The sequence below is a fragment of the Phragmites australis genome, chromosome 9 (genome assembly GCF_958298935.1).
Source record: "Phragmites australis chromosome 9, lpPhrAust1.1, whole genome shotgun sequence".
NCBI classification, from domain to species: Eukaryota; Viridiplantae; Streptophyta; class Magnoliopsida; order Poales; family Poaceae; genus Phragmites; species Phragmites australis.
The window spans coordinates 34,477,516-34,500,592 of record NC_084929.1 but is presented as its reverse complement, the minus strand read 5'-3'; the positions used below and the strand labels follow the sequence as shown (position 1 = coordinate 34,500,592).

Here is a 23,077-nt window from a genome sequence, read left to right as displayed (position 1 = left end):
AAAAAAGAGAAAAGGAGTAAGAGGAAAACGAAGAAATATTTGAATGAGCCTTCTATCTGGCCCCTTTGCATTCGCCGCTGGGTAAGGCCACGTGAGCCATGATCATATTGGTTAGTTGAAGGCATAACATACGTGCCATCTCCTTCGTTGTCACTGTAGGTTAGTGTCGATTCATCATTCATGTCAGAGACTGACACCAGGTTGTTCGTTAGGTGTCGCGGTTAGCGAGGGCCCACTGGACCCACCAACCATTGATTACCGGATCGTTGCATTGCCTTCTGGAAGTAGCAGGAGCCGTGCCTTGCAACTATCTTCCTGATTTAAATTATCTGTAAAAAATATTTTTTTAAGTAAGTAATTTTATAATTGAAAGTGATTATCTGATAATTCTCTAAAATAAAATATACGGAGGTAGTGATTCTCTGCGGGAAGTGAATCAAGAGAAGCTATTTTTTTCAGCTCTCAACTTCTAATTCATTTTAGAGAATCACTCCCATATATTCTACTTAGGGAGCTAAAAGCTGAAAGCTGCTGTTTGACAGAGTTTTCTCTGATTCCAGCTGAAAAGCTGCTCTGTAAGCTCTGCCAAACAGATCCTATATGATTTACAATTAATATGCATCAGAAATTCGGGATTCACAACCGCGATGTTGTCAGTGAACCGTGTGAATTCTGAAGCATGGTCATCTTAAAATTGGCTTCAACTGAAAGGCATCATGACCTTCTGTATCAAAAGTTTTCGACCCGCGTTGCAGTTCAAAACTGTGCCCGACACAAGTTTTTTGGAGTGCCCGTCACAAATTGGTGACTTGGAAATTTGGGCATGTTTAGATTGTGCCATGTCCAACCTTATCAAGAGTTGGCTCCTCTGGAGATTGATAGCCAATTTTCACACCATTGGTTCGCTCGCGCGATGGCAAGGAATTGTCTTTGTGGGGGGCTGGATGACACCAATGACAGACTATGGTGAGCCATGAGGAAAAAATTGGCGCTTATCTAAACAGCGACCAATTTGAGCTAGGAATGTTAATGTAGACACGATCCTGATTTTCCGTAGGGAATTCTCCTATTAGGGAACGGAGATAAGGAGATTTCGTTCCCCGTAAACTCATATGTGGACGGAGACAGGAAGACACTCCATGTCCCTGCTCCCCGCTATATCCCCGATATCACATATATACACGTTTTTCTTAGTATATAAATGTACAAACATTATATTACATAGAGTAAATAATAAATTACTCTTATTATTTTTTTATCTAACTTACAATATTTAATCAATCTTGTATTAATTATCCTCATATACATCAATAAATTACACATTATTAATATATAGAAATAATAAAATATAATTCAATTTTATATTCTCATTGAAGATCTGATCCCTACAAAATTTCTCGTGGAGATGAAGATGAGAGAAATTTTCTCCTTGATAGCTAAGTGGAGACGAAAATGGTGAAGCATTCTCCGACGGAGATCGATCCCATTGCCATCCCTAATTTGAGCTAGGCGAGTTAATATTTGGCGGGGCGAGCATTGACATCCAAACAGCCCTTGTTCCTCAACCTTTACTTCTTGGGCCTTGTTACGGGTGTTGAGTTAGTTGGGTCTAGTTCATGACGTTGCGCCGGGCCAGGTAGGTTGGGCTCGGCTGGGCCTTGTTTGAAGCAGCTTTAACAATAACGTCACGACGTACACGCAATCAAGCCCCATGCTACCGGTCCCACCCCTGGCACGGCACGTGAACAGAGTGAGGGACTACGCTCCAAGGGAACACAAGGTATTCGTGCCACTTTGAATCCATCCATCCATCAAACGACCAGAAAGAGGCCGTGGAGCTGGTTTTCAAATTTCAAACTCTGAGCAGCGTTGGGTTGGGGAGCGACCCCACGGCGGTGGCCTCCTCGTCGACGGTGACCACCCACCCGCGGGCGTCCCCAGCACCACACGCACCAGCAAGCGGGACGAGCAGACGGTCCATATCGTTCGGTGGGTCGCGGCCACTGGGACGTGCGCTCCCTGCTTTCCTGCTCTTGCGGAACGGCGAGTCTTAATTTTATTTGGAGATTTATAAAATAGGTTATAGACTATAGATGGTAAAAAAAATAAATTGTAAAAAACTTTTTATTGTAGACTTTAATTTTTTTACAGTTCAGCAAAATGAACTTTCACGATCAGTAAAAAACTGAGGAAAAACAACCTTTTGAATTCCGACGATCTAACAAACGGATTGTACAAAGCTATGATAAAAAAATATATTTTTATTTCAGCTTTATATCATAAAAGCTCAAAGCCACAATCCGAAGTCAAAAGAAAATATACCCTAAGTAGAAAAACTTTATAACATAAAACTTGGACATCTGAATAATAAAGTCATCGCGTGCATTCGAGGAAACGGTCGCCCTAGACGTCTGCGTATAAGCATTATTGAACTATTTCCTTCGATCATAAATACATACGTTTTTTAAAAATGTTTAGTCAAACTTTAACTAACAATAGCTTTTAAATATTTAGTTTGAAAAACTTAAAATCATATATGTATATTTATCTTGAAAAATAATTTAATAGAAACAGTGGCAAAAACTATGCGTTAAAAATCGTGTCATATCTAAACCGACATGTATTTACAATTTAATAGAAATAGTGGAAAAATATACGTTAAAGACTGTATCATATCTAAAACTATCTGTATTTATGATATGAGGAAGTATAATATAAATTGAATTGATAAGGTATTAGAAAATCCTAATGGGCATTCAACAAAAAGAATGTAACTAAAATCCGGCAAATTTTTACGAGCAAATTGAATTAAACGCATTCCAAATTGTGTTTTACTAGCAAGTTTTACACATAAAAATTACGTCGTCCAACAACGGTAACGGGCCCTCGGCTATTCCACGAAGGCTATTATTCCACAGGAACAACACGACCGCAACGCTCCGTTTCTTCTCCACGAAGCAGCAGCGTTTCCAAATTCCAAATCAACTCCGCGGAGACGCCCCCAAACACCAAACCAACGCTGCCTGCGCAATCCCATCCAGGCCACAGCTCGAGCCCAGCGACCGACGCCCAGACGCCTCACCTCCTCTCCCCCGCGCCTCCCCGTCCCGATCTCGCCTCCTCCTCCGCCTCGCGCGACCCGGCCAGATCTCGTCCTCCCCGGCGCCGCGGCCATGGAGAACCTGATCTCGCTTGTCAACAAGCTGCAGCGGGCCTGCACGGCCCTCGGCGACCACGGCGAGGAGAGCGCCCTCCCCACGCTCTGGGACTCGCTCCCGTCTATCGCCGTCGTCGGAGGCCAGGTGTTCCCGTCTTCTTCCCTGCCGCGTATTTTTGGGTCGGTTCCGATCGGATCTGGTGCTGGTGCCTCAGCTGCGCGGTGCGGATCTCGCGAGTTGCTGGTGGAACCGCGCGGGTTTGTTGTGGACGTGGGTTGGCTCTGCTTGGATCTGCGATTCCTGCAAGCGCAGACAGCTAGATTTGGGTCGATTACATGTATGAATCCGGAGCAGTTTCCATGCACCCAGCCGCCAGTATCATTACTTAATTGTTGAGTTCCAAACCTCCCATTCGTTGGAAAGCTAGTTACGAGTGATACCAAGTAGGGGATACAGCTATGCTCAGATGCTGTCCCGTGATGAAAAATCATATAGTTCGGTGCTATTCTGTGAACTGGACTCGTGCCTTCATGAACATTTTAATCTCATCTCCATTTCCATATGCATAATTGAATAATGTCACAATTTGACGTTTGAACTTTGCTGATACGATGGACAGAGTTCTGGTAAATCCTCAGTGCTGGAGAGCGTGGTTGGGAAGGATTTCCTACCGAGGGGTTCAGGTACGGTTTTCACAGTAAGAAGTAATTGTTGCGAAGGTTTGCGCTGTCTTCTAGGTTTATGTGTTTTCAAATGTTGTGTTTTGGTTGGGTGGCATCTGTAGGCATTGTCACCCGGCGTCCGCTGGTGCTGCAACTCCACAGGATTGATGGAGACAGGGAGTATGCCGAGTTTATGCACCTTCCCAGGAAGAGATTTACAGATTTTGGTAATTCATTTGTTTTTTTCTTCCTTTTGGGGCTGCTTGATTTGTGCGTGACTGATGAGATCTAATTATATTGAACTGCAATTATGGGTGAGGACCATACATGTAGTTGAAGTTCATGATGCTCATTGGATCATCCTATTTGATATCGTACTATTCATGCTATTGCACTCACTTTTAGCTCGTTGGATTTTCCTTAAACATACACCCACACTTTTTTGGAGGGAGATGGTCTTCACTGCTAAATCGGACTTATCCGCTCCTTTATCTATGAGCTTAGTTTATCTGAATGGTACTTGGTACATGATGAAAGTTGTATCCTTGCAGCCGCTGTGAGGAAGGAGATAGCTGACGAAACTGACAGGGAAACTGGTCGTTCAAAGCAAATATCACCTGTCCCTATCCATTTAAGCATATATTCTCCATATGGTAAGATGACAACGCTGGTAAAATAGCAGTATATTTGGGAACACTGTGTGCCGTTGCTTTATAAAATCTCCATTGATCACTTTCAAGAGATTGTATTTTGTTGGGATAGAGTTGTGGTTTACCTTAAGCTCGTCAACCCTGTCATAAGTTGGACAACCGTACTGTATTTGAATTTTATTATGTGATTTATCTGATATAGTCCCATGGCCCGTAATTTTCGTTGTGCTTAACAATTTTATATCATCGCAGTTGTGAATTTGACTCTTATCGATCTTCCTGGGCTTACTAAAGTAGCTGTTGGTAAGTGATTATCAGTTATGAGCAACTGTTCTTTTGTTCTTCTTAAAGAGGTTCATGTCCTAATTTGCTATTGGCAACACTTTGTAGAGGGTCAACCAGACAGTATTGTTCAGGACATTGACAACATGGTTCGCTCGTACATTGAAAAGGTATTGTTAACTGCAACCTGCCTGCATTTTGCATGTTAACATTTCATTGCTGACCAAGATGGTCAGTTGTGCTTATGCACAAACTTGCAATCGCTTCTTCGTCCTTATTTAGTTCTACATGCTTTTGTTCCCAGCCGTATTGTAGGGTTTTTGGCTTCTGTTCTATGTAATGTTGCAAAAACTGATACAAATAGCATTTTTTTTGGTGTTTTTCAGCCAAACTGTATTATTCTGGCTGTTTCCCCAGCCAACCAGGATCTTGCAACTTCCGATGCAATCAAGATTTCACGGGAAGTTGATCCCAAAGGTATGCCTTTATTGCATCCAATTTAAAGAAAGATATGATTTATAATGTGGTTAATGGCATATACTTTCTTATACTAGTCAATGCACACATGCAAATACTGTCCAACTGTTCTCTTGCTTTAGGATGGGAATCAAATTCTCATAATCACATTTCAGCCATTGGATTTCTTTGATCCTCCGGATCTGCCAAATTTGTGGTTTTTCATATAGTATAGATTGTGCATGTCTTTAAAGCTTATGGTTCCATGTGCTTTACTTTTGACATGCTAGGAATAATGGTTTTTAAGGTGTCACCTTGGCAACGAGGCGTACTTGAGTTGCCTTACGGGCAAGGTGTCGCCCTGTCGCCTTACGCCCATGCAGTTGCCCGCTCGATTCTGCTGCTGCCTGCTTGATTCCGCCATCTCCCACTCGATTCTTCCATCTTCCATTCGATTCCACCGTCGTTCACTCGATTTTGCCATTGGCCACCGTCACACGCCCTTTGCTGGATCGATTCCGCTGTCAGGAGGGCACAAGAGGCTGCTGCTGGGGACGGGAATGGAGGGGCTGCTGCAGACGGGAGGGGAGGGGCTACTGCAGATGGAAGCAGAGGTGCGGAGGATGCTGCGGACCGGAGGGGATGGGTGTCAGCTGCTGCCGTTGGGAGTCACGAGAAATTGCTGCACACTGGAGGGGACGGGCGGCGGGTCCTACGTGCGAGAGGCACGAAGGTTGCTGCTGTTAGGGTATGGAGGGAAGGGAGAGGCTTTCATGGGCTACTAGGCCTTGTTTGGGGCTTTTGATTTGCTAATGGGCTGTAACCAACTGTGGTAATGGCCCATGTATACTCCTATTTTTTCCTTCTATTGTTTGATGCATAAGTATGTAAGCGTTGCCTTGCCTCGCGTCTTAAGCACCTAAGTGGAGGGAAGGGGGTCAGTCATTGCGTGTTGCCTTACCGCCTTAAGAACACTGCTAGTAGGCTTCATAATGATATTAGCTTGAGTTAATTTGATAGAACCATCAAAGCATTCATGATGCTTTGTTGAAAATTAATTATATTACTCGGACAATTATTTTGTGATTATTTTTCAAGTCAACTTTGTAAATAAAGAGGAATACATTTAGTGAATTTGTGTAATTTTAGTATATTAGTTCTTTTTAATTATGTGCAAGTTTTATGAAAGTTAATTGCACTATTATTGATTCAGGTGAAAGGACCTTTGGTGTGCTCACAAAAATTGATCTGATGGACAAGGGTACCGATGCTGTTGATGTAAGTTTGTCTGATTTTGAAACCATTTGCTAAATCCTTAATATCATTTGTATTATTAGGATGTTTCTTTCCTTAGATGTTGCTTAAGGTTATTGGTAATCTTTCGGCCAACCAAGCTAGTAACTGCTTTTGATATCTGTTAACCTGGCCTAGCAACCCCAAATCACTAGGTTGTGATCATAGTCCCAAATGTAAACAGATCATAGGGTTTGAATAATGGTTATGGAGCATCGCTTTGCTAATCTGTGAATAATGGCTATCCTAATAGTTGCTTGAATTTGATTACTTGTCGAATTCTCTCCTGCAGATGCTGGAAGGAAGATCTTACCGGCTCCAGCAGCAATGGTTTGGTGTTGTTAATCGATCCCAGCAAGATATCAACAAGAATGTGGACATGATTGCTGCTAGGCGTCGAGAGCGTGAGTATTTTGCAACTACACCAGAATACAAGCACCTTGCCCATAGGATGGGATCTGAATATTTAGGAAAGATGCTCTCGAAGGTATGCGTTCCCTATTTAATGTAGATGCATGTAATGTTAGTTGACTCATTGACTTCAGAACCTTTTGGTTTAAATGCAGCATTTGGAACAAGTTATTAAATCAAGGATTCCGGGTATCCAATCTCTTATAACAAAGACAATTGCAGAGCTGGAAACCGAACTTAATCGACTTGGAAAGCCCATTGCTAACGACGCCGGGGTAAGACAGCCCAGCTTATTCTCTTAATAGGCCAAAGATGTGTACATATTGTTTTTTTTTTTTGTATTTTGGAGTATCGTCATCAGTGTTTATTTGTCAGTTTTTTGTTAACTACTGCTAAATGTGGTACCCTTAAATTTTTGTGCATTCCTATTGATCAACCTACTCAATTACTTAATCTATTTGCACATGATGGTGTGATGTTTCCCCCTTTGTCCCACATTATTCTCACTAACCATATTTTGTTGATATTCTTTTTCTTTGTTGGTACTGTGTATCTTATTTTCCCATGCTATCATCTTGTCTACACTGATGTTCTTTCTATAGTAACATGTGAATTTTAGTGATACTGCATTCTGTCCTAGTATGAGGCCTTCTCATGTATCACTTCCTTCTCGCAATAAACTTTACACATATATCAATCACTTCCTGCAAATAATTGATCGCATTTTATTGACAACATGCAGGGAAAGTTGTACACAATTATGGAAATATGCCGTATGTTTGACGGTATTTACAAAGAGCATCTGGATGGAGTGTATGCCCCCCCTCTCTATATTGGAGCATTTTGTTTGCCATGTCTGCCACGCCTTTGTGAACCATGAATGAAAGTGTTTTTAGCTTTCCTAATCTAGGCCTATAAAACTATAGTACTCCCTCTGGTCATGAAAACATGACGTCTTGGACAAGGTTCTGGTCAAACTTTTGAACTGGGCTATCACTATCTTTAAAAATATTTAGTTTGGAAATATGAAAATCGTATGTGTAGATTTGTCTTGAAAAATGCTATCATAATATCATAAATTTATTGGGTTTATAAATATATTTGTAATACAAAATAGTGGTCAAAGTTTAGTTCGGAGGCTGTGTTGCTGTCCAAAATGTCAGGTATTTGTGATTGGAGGGAGTAGCCTTTAACCTCTTTTGGTGTTAAATGTACTGTAATGCATGTAGACAGGTTGTCTACTCAGATTTGTCTCGTTAAAATCGTACTGAATAAGCTTGATGAGGTTAGAGTGTAGATGCACAGTCTCGAATAGCTTGCTTTAAGAAGAAATGAACCATCTATAAATTAAGCTTGTGGCATACAAGACGAACACCTTGCTTGGCGAGTACATTTATGTTGCCTGCCATTGTATCCTCTTTGCGCACTCACTTTATTCACAGTTATGTACTGATTTTTGAAAGGACTGATATCTTGTCCACAAGATGTTTAAATAGCGTGTGCTAAATGAACAACCGAATAGTCTTGCTACTAATGTATGCAATTTCACATCAGTTCAACTTGCAGTAGAGATATGCAAAATTTAACATGCATAATCCTCCACTGCCAACACATTCAAGGCTGCAAATCTTTATCCCTGCTTGTTTGTTTGTGAAACTCATGTTGCATTTCTACTTATGTTTCTCAACCCAATATTCTGTTGTCCAGGCGCCCTGGCGGTGAGAAAGTTTACCACGTTTTCGACAATCAATTTCCTGTAGCTATCAAACGGTTGCAGTTTGATAAACAACTCTCAATGGAAAATGTGAGAAAGCTTATAACAGAAGCTGATGGATACCAGCCTCACTTGATAGCTCCAGAGCAAGGATATCGACGCCTTATAGAATCTTGTCTTATTAGTATCAGAGGTCCTGCTGAGGCAGCTGTTGATGCGGTATGATAATTATACCTATGAATCTGCTACCATTTTTATTTCAGTATGAAATGCTTCTTGACCTCAAATTATTTTCTTGTGTCGCTTGGAACTGTGCAAGAACCTTTTTCATTGTTGCGCTGCTGAATTCATTGTAGGCCCGATAGTTTTTAGCCGTTTATGTCTTCCCATCATTTAAAACATTTATTTGATTCTGCTTGTTCTATTTTGAACTGTACATTTTTATTGGATGGTGAAGTTTGTTCTTTTGCTGACTGCGTGCAGTAGCATTTTTTACTTTTTTGGACCAAGGTGGCAATACATTTGGGAATGAGAAATGTTGATTTATTTTTATATCTTTCACTTTGTTTGTGTTGGGTGATTAGGCTGAAATACTTCATTACCCAGGAATGATTGCTGTATATCCAAACAATTCGCTCGACTAGGTGCTATTTCATTCATGGCCAAAACTGACTAGTCATACATGGCATGTTGCACTATATTTTTCAGTAATTCTGTGGTAGAACCTCAAAATTAGCTACTCTGTCACAAGTTTTATTCATGGATCAAATATTGGACCTAAGTGATGTGTCACGCCACCCCTGGCCAGTTGTAGTCATGGGCCAAAGTGTATCTCCCCTCGTTATTTTCTTATTTGGCAATATTACCCTTATAGTTTCAGAATACGGGTTGATTTCGTGTCACATTGGCAGGTCCATGCAATCCTCAAGGACCTTGTCCGCAAGGCTATCAATGAAACACATGTAAGTCTTTCTGATATTCGTCTATTCCTGTCATAAAACTATCTAGATCAGTACCTCATAGCGGCACATGTGTGCACTCTGTTGGTGGTGGGTTATGAACCAGCTGTTTTAGGAGGGAACTAGTTACTCAGTTGGAATAAGGTTATGCCTGTTTGATGTTATAAAAGGTGGGATCTGGACCAGCAATCCAGCATAAGCATACAACTTTATTAAAACTTGCACAATTAGTAAGCGTGTTTGTGGAATTTCTCATCACTAATTATGTAAGCAGATCACCTAAACTGGTCAGGTGTCTTTCTGCAGGAGCTGAAGCAGTTCCCTTCTCTTCGTGTGGAAGTAGGCAATGCAGCTTTTGAGTCATTGGATAGAATGAGGGATGAAAGCAAGAAGAATACATTAAAGCTGGTTGATATGGAATGCAGCTACTTGACTGTAGATTTCTTTAGGAAGCTTCCTCAGGATGTTGATAAGGGTGGAAATCCAAGCCACTCTATTTTTGATAGATATAATGACTCTTATCTTAGACGAATTGGTAAGACCTATTTGCATTTTGGCTTGATAATTTTTTTTGTTATTTACAGCTCAACATCTCACTGTGCTAAACAATTAACAGGACAAACTGTTCTATCGTATGTTAATATGGTATGTTCGACCTTGAGGAACTCCATTCCAAAATCTATTGTTTATTGTCAAGTCCGGGAGGCAAAACGCTCACTGCTCGATCACTTCTTCACCGAATTGGGAGCAAGAGAGGTGAGATTCTTTGATCATGAAAGGTCTTATTGGTCATGTTACTATGGTCTGAGCTGATGCTTCCATTATGTTATGGTGTTTTACAATAGTTTGTTTGCTTCATTTCCTGTAGCTAGGCATGTGTCAGTAGCTCTTACTACATACAAAGATGTAAAATTATCATATGAGCTTCAAGTACCACTGGAAAACTCGGGCTGTAGATACATACATCCCCACCCCTGGGTGGACGTATGTATCTTATAATTGCCCAATGAGGTCTAGGGTGGAATGCCTAATGAGGTCTAATGGAATTGCCATATCTTATAATTGCAGATTAAGCAACTTTCCAAACTTCTTGACGAAGACCCAGCGGTCATGGAACGAAGAACTAACCTTGCAAAGAGGCTGGAGCTCTATCGGACCGCCCAAGCAGAAATCGATGCAGTTGCGTGGTCCAAATAGTCTTGATGGCCAACATATCCTGCTCTTAAATGTTACCCTTTACTAGTTTGGCGACTCTCCCCAATCTTGGGGCATATATAGCTGATTTTTCCGATCGTAGGTCAGATTATTCATAGATCACCGCAGCTGTACGGTGCCAATTGGTTGTGCTTTTGTTCCTTGTGCTCGAGGATCTAGGGGGCACCAGGCTGCTGTACTCTTGTATCACGAACAAGTTCATACATTTGCGCTTCTGTTACCATGCATTCTTTTATTCCATCTATGTGCAGATACATACAAGCAAGTTTTACCCCCCTTGCTGATATTCAAAATCTTGCGTGTAGTAAAATCTAAAAATATCTTCCCCAAGAAATGGCCAACTTTGTTACAACCTCTTGGGCAATATTCATCTAAAAAGGACTGAAAAGCAGTACGTAGAAGGAATTTGATCTCAGATACAAGAGGTCCCAGCGCAGAAAGATCATAGTTACCTCCCCCAAGGGAGTTCATCTCTGCCAGCCTGACCTTTTCACATGTTTATATAGCTTAAAATGCAGAGGGAAATATAACCGTGATGAGACCAGTGAGAACTGGCAACTGTAGCAACGTAGCAAACAGCATTTGTGCAAGACCATCAACATTCAATCCTCACTTCTTGATCTTCAAGATATATTCAAATTACATCAGATCTCATGGAGCAAGTTTAGATGGTACATTATTGTCGTCTGCAGTGAATTAGCTATACCTGTACCAAAGCTAAAAAGAATATGCAAAGATCACACTTGCTGGTATGAATACATGTACTGGAGCTTTTCTTGAGGCATGAAGGTATGCTTCACGTTCTTGCCTTGTAATACTTGCTAACCAGTCTTTCTGAATACTCCCCGAATGTAAGGGTACCGTTTGGTGGAATCAACTGGCAGAAGTTAAAACATAAACTGGTCATTTGGAAAAAGGCGAGCTGCGAGCGCTATATGAAATGCTCTGTTTGCAGTTTAGACGAACCTCTTGGTGATAGGGGATTTCGCTTGGAAACTTGAGCTTCTCATCCCTACCAAATATTTCGAAATAAAAGGTTAGTTTGGAAGCACACGCAGAAGCAAGAACCGAAGACCCACAATGACCAACCAGTCACACCGGTTCCCAAATGGAATAGCATAGTCAGAACAATAAGGCCAACAAAATTGTTTGGTACACAGAAGAAAAGTAAAAGTGAGCGAATGTGTCTTTTTTTAGATGAGTGAGCTAATATATTGACAAGACTACGATATGAAGAAGATACAGTCATACCAATCTGGTTGCATGAACATTGCAAAAGTACAGCGTTCAACACCAGACACAATTTCACTGCTGGGTGCCTAAAAATAATAGCAGAAAATATATATATTAACTTACAACTGTATGGAAGTTCGTTACTTTTTCTACTGTACACTAAAAAAAAGCATGTACAAACTACATGCTCATTTCGTACTTCGTAGGGATGAATATTGGTTGAGATAATACCTGCACACAGTGTGGGGTTGCACAACCTCTTGATAGTATTTCAGTAGTTTCTCCTCTCCAATTTGGTAAGCCAACTCATCCTCCTTGAACAGGACCTAAAGCATCCAATCAAAAACAAATAAGCAAATAGCACCAATTCCCCTCTGAATAGGATGTAAATATGGTTTCAATGAAATTATTTAACTACAATGATGGCTTCAAGGGTGTCTTTATTTCCAGTGCACCAAGCAGTCCATATTATTTTGATTGATGTGCTAACACGGTGACCTTCCACAACTTCAATTATATGGCTTATCATCTATACTTGATGAGAATTATACAGTTCACAGGAAGCTACCTTAACAACTCGATTATCACGAGTCCGGGTGTATAGCCCAGCTGCACTATCAGGACAAGGGGATCTCCACATATTTTTCCATAAACAAGCCACATGTGAGTCCTGCATTTACAATCAGACTATTAACTACAATAAATGCTACCAGTTTTATGATAACTCACAATATTCGTTGTCTACAAGTTATCACTCAAAACGGAATGAATATTTCAATTGCAAGGATAGAACGAATTACCTGTTAAAGATCCATGGTCAGTGTGCCATCCACATCACGATGAAACAGATCCATCTTCTTTCTGTTTGCTGCCATATAAAACAAGTCAACATCAATTCTAAACACTGAATTTGAAAAGCTTGCATCCGAAATATACCTTAATCACTTAATGTTATAACAAGGGAAAGAAAAAGGCTCAGGCTTTCAACCACATAGACAGGCGGACAACACATGTAAAATGCCTTTGCATATATGTGCAATGATAGAATTTGTTAACGCTGCCTTTGATGATAGGCAGCATCTTGGCTGTTTAGCGGAACTACATTGAACCTCTTTTTGTGCACGCTAACACCAACATACGTGAAGGCCATTTTACTTTCTACAGAAATTTAATTCTTCGTGTATGCTTGTTTTTTGGGGAAGATTTTCATTTATGTTTGTTTATCCAGGGCTATGTATATGCTTAATGCTTATTAAGTGTACCTAAATTGTCGAGGAAAATAGTACAACAGACGGCCCTTGTGACACTGTGAACAGGCAATCGTCTTATCAAGACTTTCACCATCAGATGGTCCTGCTCCTTGCTGCAATACTGAAAAGTTGACAGATATTTATCCATTTGGCTAATGGGTAAACATAATATCAAGATGGAAGTATAGTTAGAATATTCAGAACTAAGTATCAACTATCAAGGTCATCTTTTGCCTGAAGAGACTTATGAACACCGTATCCGAGATTCAAAGTTCTTACTCTCCCCAGCCATAGATAAGCATTGTTTTGGACATTCAAATGGTCTCCAAAACACAACTTTGATGGTTTGACCATAAATTTCCATTGTTATATATTTATAAAATATAATAAAATCATGATATCATAACACAATTTTCAAGACAAATCTGCTTGTATCCTTCTAAATGGCCAATCTAAATATTAAACAGTTTGACTGCACACATTTTTAACTAGAGGAGGTTTTATCTTGTACCATTACTGTGCTTTTTGCATATTACAGTTAAATGTGGTGTTATCAGCATTTGTTCATTAGATAACTACCAGATCACTTGCTTCCATGTTGAAATAACAATGAGAATAGTTCAACAATATAAATCAAGGCAATAAGTCAACTAACGGAGATCCAGAATAACTACAAGCTGTGCCTCATGAATCAAATCTCCTTCAGGCGAAGTTGATGCTTCCAAGAGAAATCATATGGAGTTATAGTTCTGGTTCTGCAATACATACCGTAGCGATCACAATGATGAGCCAACATCAAACCAACTTCCAATATCAGCTTTCTGAGAGCCTTAAATGCTAAAAGGAAAAACAAATGCCATAAGCACAGGGTTGACTCTAAGAATGCCATAAACACTGAGGAGATTATCTAATGCATTCAGTCGTACCTACTTCAAGCTCAGAAGATGATCAGTTGGCCATGTATTTGGTCGGCAGTACGATGGATATCTGCAGGTTAAACAACGTTAGAGGTCACGAGAAAGCAAGCAGAAATAAATATCACTGTAAACATGTAATATTGCAACTCAAGAACCACCAAGCATATATTACACCCAAAAGATTATATTGTTTTTCTGAGTAAATGATAACAATGATTCTCAGATTAACTAGCAAATATGACAGGAAATCTTAAGCGATATAGTAACAAAAAAGGTTTTATCTACTTACAAGATGAATTCATGGCAGGAAATGCTTGATCCCAGTACTATATCCAAACATTAAATCAAAAGCGATATAGTAACCAAAAAAGGCTTTATCTACTTACAAGATGAATTCATGACAGGAAATGCTTGATCCCAGTACCATATCCAAACTTTAAATCAAGATAAATTTCTCATGCTCAAACATTTTACCTGTTAACAAGCATACTATCAATGGTAGGGACATCCAAAACTGGGTTTGCATAATATGAACCTTTAAATGTGTCTGCATGAAGTGATCAAAAGCCACTTTAGGAGCAAAGTTCATGTCACGAATATAAAACTAAGGGAGCAGAGCAGAGTGCAACATGTAGCCTTAAGGAGTGCACACTGTACATATGACTGGAATTCATTAGTCCCAAATTTTGTATCTTTTTGCAACAATCATTCAAGGATGTATAGTATCCCACATACTACAGGATGCAAGATTCGACAGAACGGAAGTGTTTACCAAGTTTCCCAGACTCAAGTTTCTCCGTCCCATGGCTCCACCCAAAGTTATACCTGCGAAGCAATGAGAAATGCGTATGAAGCATATAAGCTAGTGATTGCTACGCACAAGCATCAATATTAACTAGGAGCTTTCAGCTGGGGCATTTATAATGAATCCTTGACTAAGAGCACCACCTGCTATCTGGGTCTTCAAGTTGTTTTTTCACATCTTCAGGGAGGTTTGCAATTCTGGCAAACAATAAAAGGGAGCAAGTATTTTTTCAGTACACGCGTAACTAGAATCTCTATTGCAGCGTAGCATGCACTCTCGATAACTGAAAATAGAGGCAATATATGCATCAACAAGACAACAATAACATGCCTTGGTGCCAAGCGCAGCAGCCTTTTCCTTAGCCCGGGAAAATCAGGTACCTGCGTGCACAAAGTAACCAGACTCATTCCTGTAACCCAGTTCAGGAACGAACTCCATCCATGAGTTGAAATTTGCTCCTCCAGGAACGCATTTCACAATCAGTCACAACCCGTGCTACTCACATCCGCAATGGAGACGATGCCGAGCCCATGGGGCCCGAGGCCTTCCTCGATCTTGCTGCTCAGGTCCTTATCCCTCTCCTGTGCCGCCCGCCGCCGTCGCCGCCACCGGGCAAACCACGAACGAGCCGTCAACCACACGGCGTCAGAATCAGAAGATGAAGTCACATGCCAAGATAACAACTTTGTACACTTGTCAGCTCGCGGAGGGTTACCCTGAGGTCGGCGAAGGGGATGGTGACGGTGCGGACGGACGGCGGCCGCTGCATCGCGCGGCACCGGAGCCGGCGGGCCGCGGGGGCGAGGGCGGCTTGGTCCCGGGGTCCGGCTGGCGCCCAACTGTGTTGTGTTCGCAAGGCACTGCCCATCTCCCTGCCGCCGTCTCTCTGTTGGATTACCATCGGAGATGGAGAGGTTGAGCCGTCACGTGCCGTGCACCGTCGGAGATGGAGAGGCGCGGCCGGAGTCTCTCGCTTGTGCTGCCGCTGCGGACGGAGCCCGCAGGCGGGTGGGTCGCGCTGGTGTGCGCGGCGCGGGGCACGGCAAGCTGCGATTTGGGCCGCTGCGCAACAAGTCGCAGGTGGCGTGGCGAAGCCCGGCACGTCTTCTACACTCTCCCCAGCACTTGCCGTGGCGTGGCGACGGTGGCGTCCGCCGCCGGTCCTGCGCTTTTGGCCTTTTTGCTATCCCAGATTGGCTTCGCCGCGCGTTGCGGGCGCCATTTTTTTAACCTATTTAATATAATATTTTAATAATAATATGTTTTTACAGGTTAATAATAATAGGTATATTTCTAGCTAATAACACATTTTATTAGCTAGCCACGGTGGCATGACAAATGGACTCCATCATGCCACATGTATTAACATGATAAGCTTTGCCATGCTAGCACGAACCCGATGACTAATTCACATGTAGCCGACGTGCCTCTGGCTATATCGCGCTAGTGTATGTGGTGTGACAGTCCACGCTAATAACAATGCTTGGTATACGTCTTCTCCTTCCTTCCCCTCCCCCTGTCTACTCCTCTGAGCGTGAGCCCAAGCGAGGAGTGGCGCCAACTCCTCCCCTCAAACTTGAACCAATCTTTAGGGTTTTTTTTGCTTCATTTAAAAAAACCATGAGGGATTCGCCAATGAAGGTACCACCGCCCCTTAGGTTTAATTTTGATTAATTTCATGTATTTTAGTGAATCTAAGGTAGCTAGGGTTTAGAATAAATATGTTCAATAATTGGAAAATTGGTTAGATCAGGCTAGATTCAAGGTCAAACTGCAGCATATGATTCTTTGAATAGGGAATTTTGATGTGTAGAATGCTTTTGCGTGTAGTACTTTGTGACTTGTGATTAGTATTAGTATTATGAAAAATATAGACGATTTGAATATGTTACATGTGGAACTGTGATTGTGAAAAGGTATTTGTTACAATGCATAGATATTTTTTTACGTGGCATGGTATGGAAGATTTGGTTGTCAAAATGTGTTTGGTAGTTATCAAGTTTTGTATGTGTAATAAGATTTGAATGCGATGTTTTTGGTGATAGAGTTTAATTGCTGTAAAATACATGGAGACAGAATTGATGTATTTTGTTGTTGTTGGCTCCCGATGAGTCAAAGATCAGACTAGGATAAAATGTCAATTTCTGCATCACTATCATCATTCTGCATCTTCTTGTCGTAATCGTCAAATGATATATTTATTAAGATAAAAAAGAAGGTGCATGAGATAATATTGAGATTGTTTTGTTAGAGCCACTTCTGAGTTCATATATACGATACATATGATGAATTGTGCCTTAATACGAGACCTGTGATGTTCATAGAGACAATTTGTGGTTACAACTATTTTACACATTGTTGTTATGTTTTAAATTGCCATAGTCGAATCATTATTGGTTTGTTTGATGGATGCTGAATTCATAATGTCTTAGTAATTATGCAGTTGTAGGGTATGGCATACTGTTCTAAAGAAATATATCCCGGTGCAGTGTGTCTTGTAAGGATGCATAATTCCGGCACACTGTGGTAAGCCTGTCATCTTGGGTCAAATGCTCACTAGGCTCGTCCTCATACAAACTTGTCGATGCCAGACCACCACATCCCCTTTCATGAAACATTGATATGTCCCTAGACATACAAGAAACTTCGAGCAACTAAGCTACAAAAACACTAACTATATCCTCAGTGCAACTAAGATACAAAAACATTAACTATATCGACCTTAATAAAGGCAAAATGATATGCGTCACATAAAATTTGGTTCAATTTCATTTTCTAAGTGACATTTCACATAGCATTTGGCAGAATGACGTTTCTAAGTGACAAGCATCATGCCAATTTTAAATCAAATTTGCATAAGTACAATTAGATGATCCTATCGACAAGCTATATGAATGAATCACAAATAGCATGGCATAGGGATTGGCAAAACAAATGCATCAAGCGGAACAACTCCAAAATAGCCTACTTGTTTTGGGAATGAATATATCACATCCAACAAATATTAAACATTAACAATATGTTGAAAGAACATTCCTTCATCTTTGATTTGGCCATGATGTTCCAGCACCATAAACAAAACTATTGAGTGACAACATCGCAAATGACAACTTTCATAATCTAAAAAGTTCCTGAACTTAACACAAATTTAAGAAATGACCAACAGCATCTTGAAAGCTCCAGATACTGAAAGACTGCCTCTAGTGTGACTTGACATATTCCTGCACTATGTTAAGACCCTCTGATTCTTCACCATAGTCCTGGTTTAGAATGGAACTTGCAGAATGTTAGGGTTTTCACAAACACAACTGGAATGGAATCAGATTCTTGCACTACAATGGAACATGGAGAATAGATTCTTTACCTTTACAACAACACAGGAACAGCCCACAACCTTCCTTGCCTTACCCTCAGAGTCGATTTTGCAAAGCTGCATCAAATATAATATGCAGGGAATTTTTGTAAGAATAAAGCTGTTATTTGACCTTTCAAACAAGAATAAATGCAATCTGATCAGCATCTGCAACACACTAAAATGGGAACAAACTGCTCGAGCGCAAAGTTAAACCATAAGCTAAGCAATTCACAAGTTAAGAACATTTGGCCAATGAACATATAAATGAATGCCTGTTAATATCCATGATAGACTGAGGCTCGTGTAAATGAATCTAACCAAATTCGCAATTATGACGACAAATAGCAGGTGTTTCTTTTATTTTTCTTGTTTTAAAAGAAAACGTTGAGTTGGTATTTTGTACTAACCCCAGACCACTCGCCAAGTGTTTTTGCACTAGGCACAGTGACCAAGTGAACATTATGCTCAGCACAGAGTGCCTTCACTAATTTGACGTAATCGGGCTGGTCACAATCCTCAGCAAGCACACAAAGCTGGGCAGCGTGCTTCTCGATTGCCTTGGCAGCCTCACGGAGCCCCTTGACAAGCCCATCATGAGCACCGGACTTCTTCATCACAAGCTGCAGAGCAGTCATTAAGTCCATGGGCTCTCCAAGAACCGGGGTTGGGGCAGCTGCCTCAACTGGGGCTGGGGTGTCCTCCCTGATTAAGATAAAAGAATTTCCGAGTGAGCGGAAGAACTACGACATAGTCAAGCTCGGCAGCTTTGAAGCAGGAATGCATCAGATATGACGAAATGACCACCCGACGAGCAAAGGTAGTAGACAGCTACAAACTTAAAACTACTACACCTTCAATCCAAGTACAATACAATTTATATCTACCAAATACGAGCTGCCTTGTTAATACATATGATCTGCAAGACCGCAACTGATCGATACCATCTCAATCCATTTAGAAAAAATAAGCACGCACAATCAATTTTTTCTCAGCACCTATTGAAATTGCTAAGGTATTTCGAGTAGAGTAACACATATACCACCCCTCAACCGAAGACAATTCACCAGTAATCACGTAATTAAACTGAATTAAACCCTGAAATACAACATGGTGCCACCAGCATCACTTGTTAAGTCAAATTTGCTCTTCTTCGCATTTAAGGGGTTCTCTCATCTAAAGTAATGCGAGAACTAGGACAGGCGCAAGCTACTACAACGGTCGATCTCAAAACATTTTACGAGCAAACACACAGATATACAGCTTAATTCAACGGCTGCGAACATAGAGTTGAAAAGCAGTAACACAAGCGAAGGTTTTTATGGAGACTCACGCCATGTCTCGCGCTCCAAATGCCGAACCGAGCCCGCGGAAGATCTGAAACAGCGAGGAAAGCTACGATCCTTAGCGAAACACCGACCAAGACAAGAGATAGACACGAGATGAAGAGGAACTCGGCAACGCCGCCGCACCTCGGAGCTGGGAGATCCTTCCTGGAATAGGGTGGCGGTGGGAAGGAAGTGACGGCGCAGCAGATGAACCCTAGGTCGCGCCTCGCGCGGCTTTTATAAGTTTCCGGCGGTAGATTGAACGGCTGCGATCGCATCGAGTTAGATGAGCCGTGACCTACGATGGGCCTGGCCCATATGGATTCGACCGCTTCGGGCCGAGTAGGCCCGTTAAGTTTGAGTCGTCCTCTGGCCCAAATCAAACCTATTTGGTTCTCTCTCTTTTTCACCTAAGGTTTTCGATTGCATTAGGGGTTAAAAATTTCGCCGAATTTTCGTGAATTTTGGAGTGAAATGAAATATCTAATTTTATAATTTCTTTCACTGATATGTGAAACTCATAGAATAGAGAACAAAAAATGACTAAAATTCCAATGAAATTACACAAATTTTGGTCTTTTTGCCGGCTAAGGAAAAAAAATATATAAAACGGAATTGAATGTTTTATGGGATTTTGGAGTCTATCCATTCATTGAGATGGCAAGATGAAGCAGAGTGTACATATAAATCACAAAAGTCAACGGTGACAGCTAAATTTAGGGAGGATGGTCGAATCTTGACAGGCGTCACACCAAACTCTGAGAAAACTTGTAGACGAGCTTGTCTCGGCAACTCAACCACTTAGACAAAGGTTAAAGAGACCACAACGGTCGGTCAACAGGCGAAGGGGTATTTGAAAACACATAAACTCTAAGGAATTGAGTTGCACGTGAATATTTAAAAACCTACTGACTAGCAGGGGGGAATTTGTAATTTTCTTAAAAAAAACACATGTGTGAATTGAATATGCTTGTAAAATACACAGGGCGTAAGCAGACGCTAGCTGTTGAGAGTCGGTGCTGTGATCTGACTCACTCCCTGCATCCTACCTTGTACAGTATGTCTGAACCTGTCACCGATGGAGAACATTTTTGCTGGTTCACGATAGCCTGCGGCGTCGAAATGGCCAGCAATGGTGATGGTTCCGATGGAAGAGAAAGACGAAACCATATGGATCTTGTGATGGATCTGGTTTCCCTACTCCTACAGCTACATGGTGAACTATTGCAAGACCGACCGTGCATATATGCAGAGGTGCATGGCAAGAGAGCAGGAGTCGCTAGTTCTCCGGTATGCTCGCGAGCTGCGGCCGCCACGCATCCCGGCACGGGCTCATCACGACGACGCTGCCACCGCCGCCGAGGTACGTGTTGAGCTCCTCCATCCTGTCCTTCCTCTCCGCGGTGCGGCGCCGCTCCAGCCTCAACACCAGCTCCGCCACGTCCTTCCTCTTCATCACGATCTTCACCCGCACCCCGCCGTCCTCGCCGTAGCCGGCCGGCTCCACGCGGCACCCGGGCCGCGCTTCCTTGACCCTGTCCTCCTCCACCGCCACCACCTCGCCGTCGCCGTCCTCCAACGTGTCCACCGGAACCACGTCCCTGCAGGCGAGCTTCTTCCTCCTCCTCCTCCTTTTCTTGGCTCCGGCTATGGTGCCAGCCTCGCTGGCATCGTGGCACACGCATGGCAACGGCAGGCTGTTGCCCATGCCGTATATATGTGTGTGTGTGTGGCCAAGCTAGAGTGTGCTAGAGTGGCATTCTGTGTGCTCGTAACCATATAGCGAGGAGGGGTCAGAGTAAGACCGGAGAGGAGACCTGTTCAGAAGAGACTCAGAGAGCGTGCACGATGGGGTGTAGACCAGAGCTGTTCCCGCCGTTTTTTAAAAGGAGAAAAAATGCTGCCGTTTTTGAGCGGGCTATGGGTTAAAAGACGCGAGCGATCTTTGGGTATCGGGGGTGATATGTATTTGGGGTGATATATATAGAGCCGGTTTGGTAGAGCTTAAGTTTAAATTTTTTAAAATTAAGTATTTATAGCTTTAAGAATGTATGGAGCTAAAGCTGTAGGTATATCAATGCGTTTAGGTGAAACGGCTTATTTTGATTTTAGGCAATAAATAGAGGTTTAATCTACTTTATATTAATCTAAAAGCTCTAGATTTTAACTGAAACTCTGACGAATAGGGCCTATATGCATATTGGCTCGGGCCACCGTCAATCACGCTAAAGACTGCTTGTTGAGTTCAGTTGGCTAGCTAGCTAGCTAGGGTGATTATTATTGATGGTGCATGCGAATTACTGCTAGCTAATTCAATTACTGTTGTTTACATGTTTACTCAATATTTAAAAACCTTGATCAACAATACGCATGATATGGAAAACCTTGGAAGCATATATGAAAAACCTAGGCTCTGACAAAATGCCAATGTTTTTATAGTTAGTAGTCCACAATCGTTGATGAACAGCAGACCGCTTATCCCGAAGTAGTTTGCCACATCTTGCACAATGTCCTCTATGCGATCAGGTGGATGAATCAATTCAACACATCTTGACGACATGTGTGTTTGCAAGGCAAGTTTGGTTCTTCCTCTTTAGGCGTTTTGGCCCGCCTGATCTGTCACCACAAGACAATGAGGAAGTCTTCAGCGAGTGGTGGCTGCGAGCTAGCTACATGATCGTTAAACCAACGAGATGTGGTTTCAATTCCTTGGTGATACCTAGAGCCTAGCTGATATGGAAGCATGATTGTGTGTTTAATGTTGTTATGCCTAGCATCCAAATGGTCCTACGATAGGCTGGTGAGAGGCCTGGCTTTGGTGTGGTGTAGGGGTGGTGGGTTTGTCACAGCTAGCTGAGACTTGAGCTCGGTTAGCTAGAAGATATTGGGGTCGTGTTAAAAGCATGTGGCGTATGCAATCTTTAGCTAGTTCGGTGATGTGTGTATGAGTAATGTATTTTTACATTGTGTACTTCTTTTATTCTCTCTTAATATAATGATATGTAGCTCTCATGCGTATTCGAGAAAAAAACAATACGCATGATATGGTTTTTGAATTTGTAGACTTGATATAGAAAATATTTTCATGCTATTATATTTTTTATCAACACATAATTGGGAAAACATTGTCAGTGTGCTTTATTCGTGTCAGTGTCCATCTTAAAAAAAAAACTAGTTAAAGATGAATAGAGGGGGTAGAATTTTTTTTAACCTGATACTGGGAGTAGATCCGTAAAAGAATTGCAGGCACAAGATGGAGTACAGGCCCGTCACAATGCCCAGAAATTGCATTGAAATAAAGTAGTATAAACTCAGAAGAGGTATTAGTAGTTAGTAACAGTTGGTTAATTTATCAAACAGAGCATAACTATATTGCCAGACTAATGACAAGT

At 41.6% G+C, this 23,077-nt stretch overlaps 3 protein-coding genes and 1 pseudogene across 4 annotated transcripts; 1 reads left to right on the top strand and 3 right to left on the bottom strand.

Annotated features, from left to right (window-relative positions):
* Window positions 1-2,924: 2,924 nt before the first annotated feature.
* On the top strand, window positions 2,925-11,038 carry LOC133929379 (dynamin-related protein 5A-like). The gene is made up of 16 exons (XM_062376112.1): window positions 2,925-3,302; window positions 3,778-3,841; window positions 3,943-4,047; window positions 4,372-4,473; window positions 4,723-4,773; window positions 4,861-4,922; window positions 5,139-5,229; window positions 6,422-6,486; window positions 6,794-6,988; window positions 7,068-7,187; window positions 7,655-7,725; window positions 8,620-8,845; window positions 9,538-9,588; window positions 9,892-10,120; window positions 10,202-10,341; window positions 10,654-11,038. Exons 1-16 carry the CDS (start codon window positions 3,174-3,176, stop codon window positions 10,780-10,782), a joined length of 1,830 nt encoding a protein of 609 aa, XP_062232096.1. The 5' UTR covers window positions 2,925-3,173; the 3' UTR covers window positions 10,783-11,038.
* Window positions 11,039-11,381: 343 nt separating this feature from the next.
* Window positions 11,382-16,211, bottom strand: LOC133929380 (uncharacterized; annotated as a pseudogene).
* Window positions 16,212-17,991: 1,780 nt separating this feature from the next.
* LOC133929378 (small ribosomal subunit protein eS12) lies at window positions 17,992-19,933 on the bottom strand. 2 transcript variants are annotated; one of them, XM_062376110.1, is made up of 5 exons: window positions 19,830-19,933; window positions 19,691-19,734; window positions 18,768-19,062; window positions 18,370-18,435; window positions 17,992-18,265 (listed from the first exon to the last, which is right to left on the bottom strand). In XM_062376110.1, the coding sequence occupies exons 2-5, from the start codon at window positions 19,693-19,695 to the stop codon at window positions 18,206-18,208; spliced, it is 426 nt and encodes a 141-aa protein (XP_062232094.1). In that variant the 5' UTR covers window positions 19,696-19,734; window positions 19,830-19,933; the 3' UTR covers window positions 17,992-18,205. The 2 variants fall into 2 exon arrangements, with proteins under 2 accessions (XP_062232094.1, XP_062232095.1); XM_062376111.1 differs by having other exon boundaries at window positions 19,691-19,752; window positions 19,830-19,890.
* A 784-nt stretch (window positions 19,934-20,717) lies between these two features.
* On the bottom strand, window positions 20,718-21,398 carry LOC133929381 (uncharacterized). Its single transcript, XM_062376114.1, has one exon. It carries the CDS (start codon window positions 21,391-21,393, stop codon window positions 20,965-20,967), a length of 429 nt encoding a protein of 142 aa, XP_062232098.1. The 5' UTR covers window positions 21,394-21,398; the 3' UTR covers window positions 20,718-20,964.
* Window positions 21,399-23,077: the final 1,679 nt, after the last annotated feature.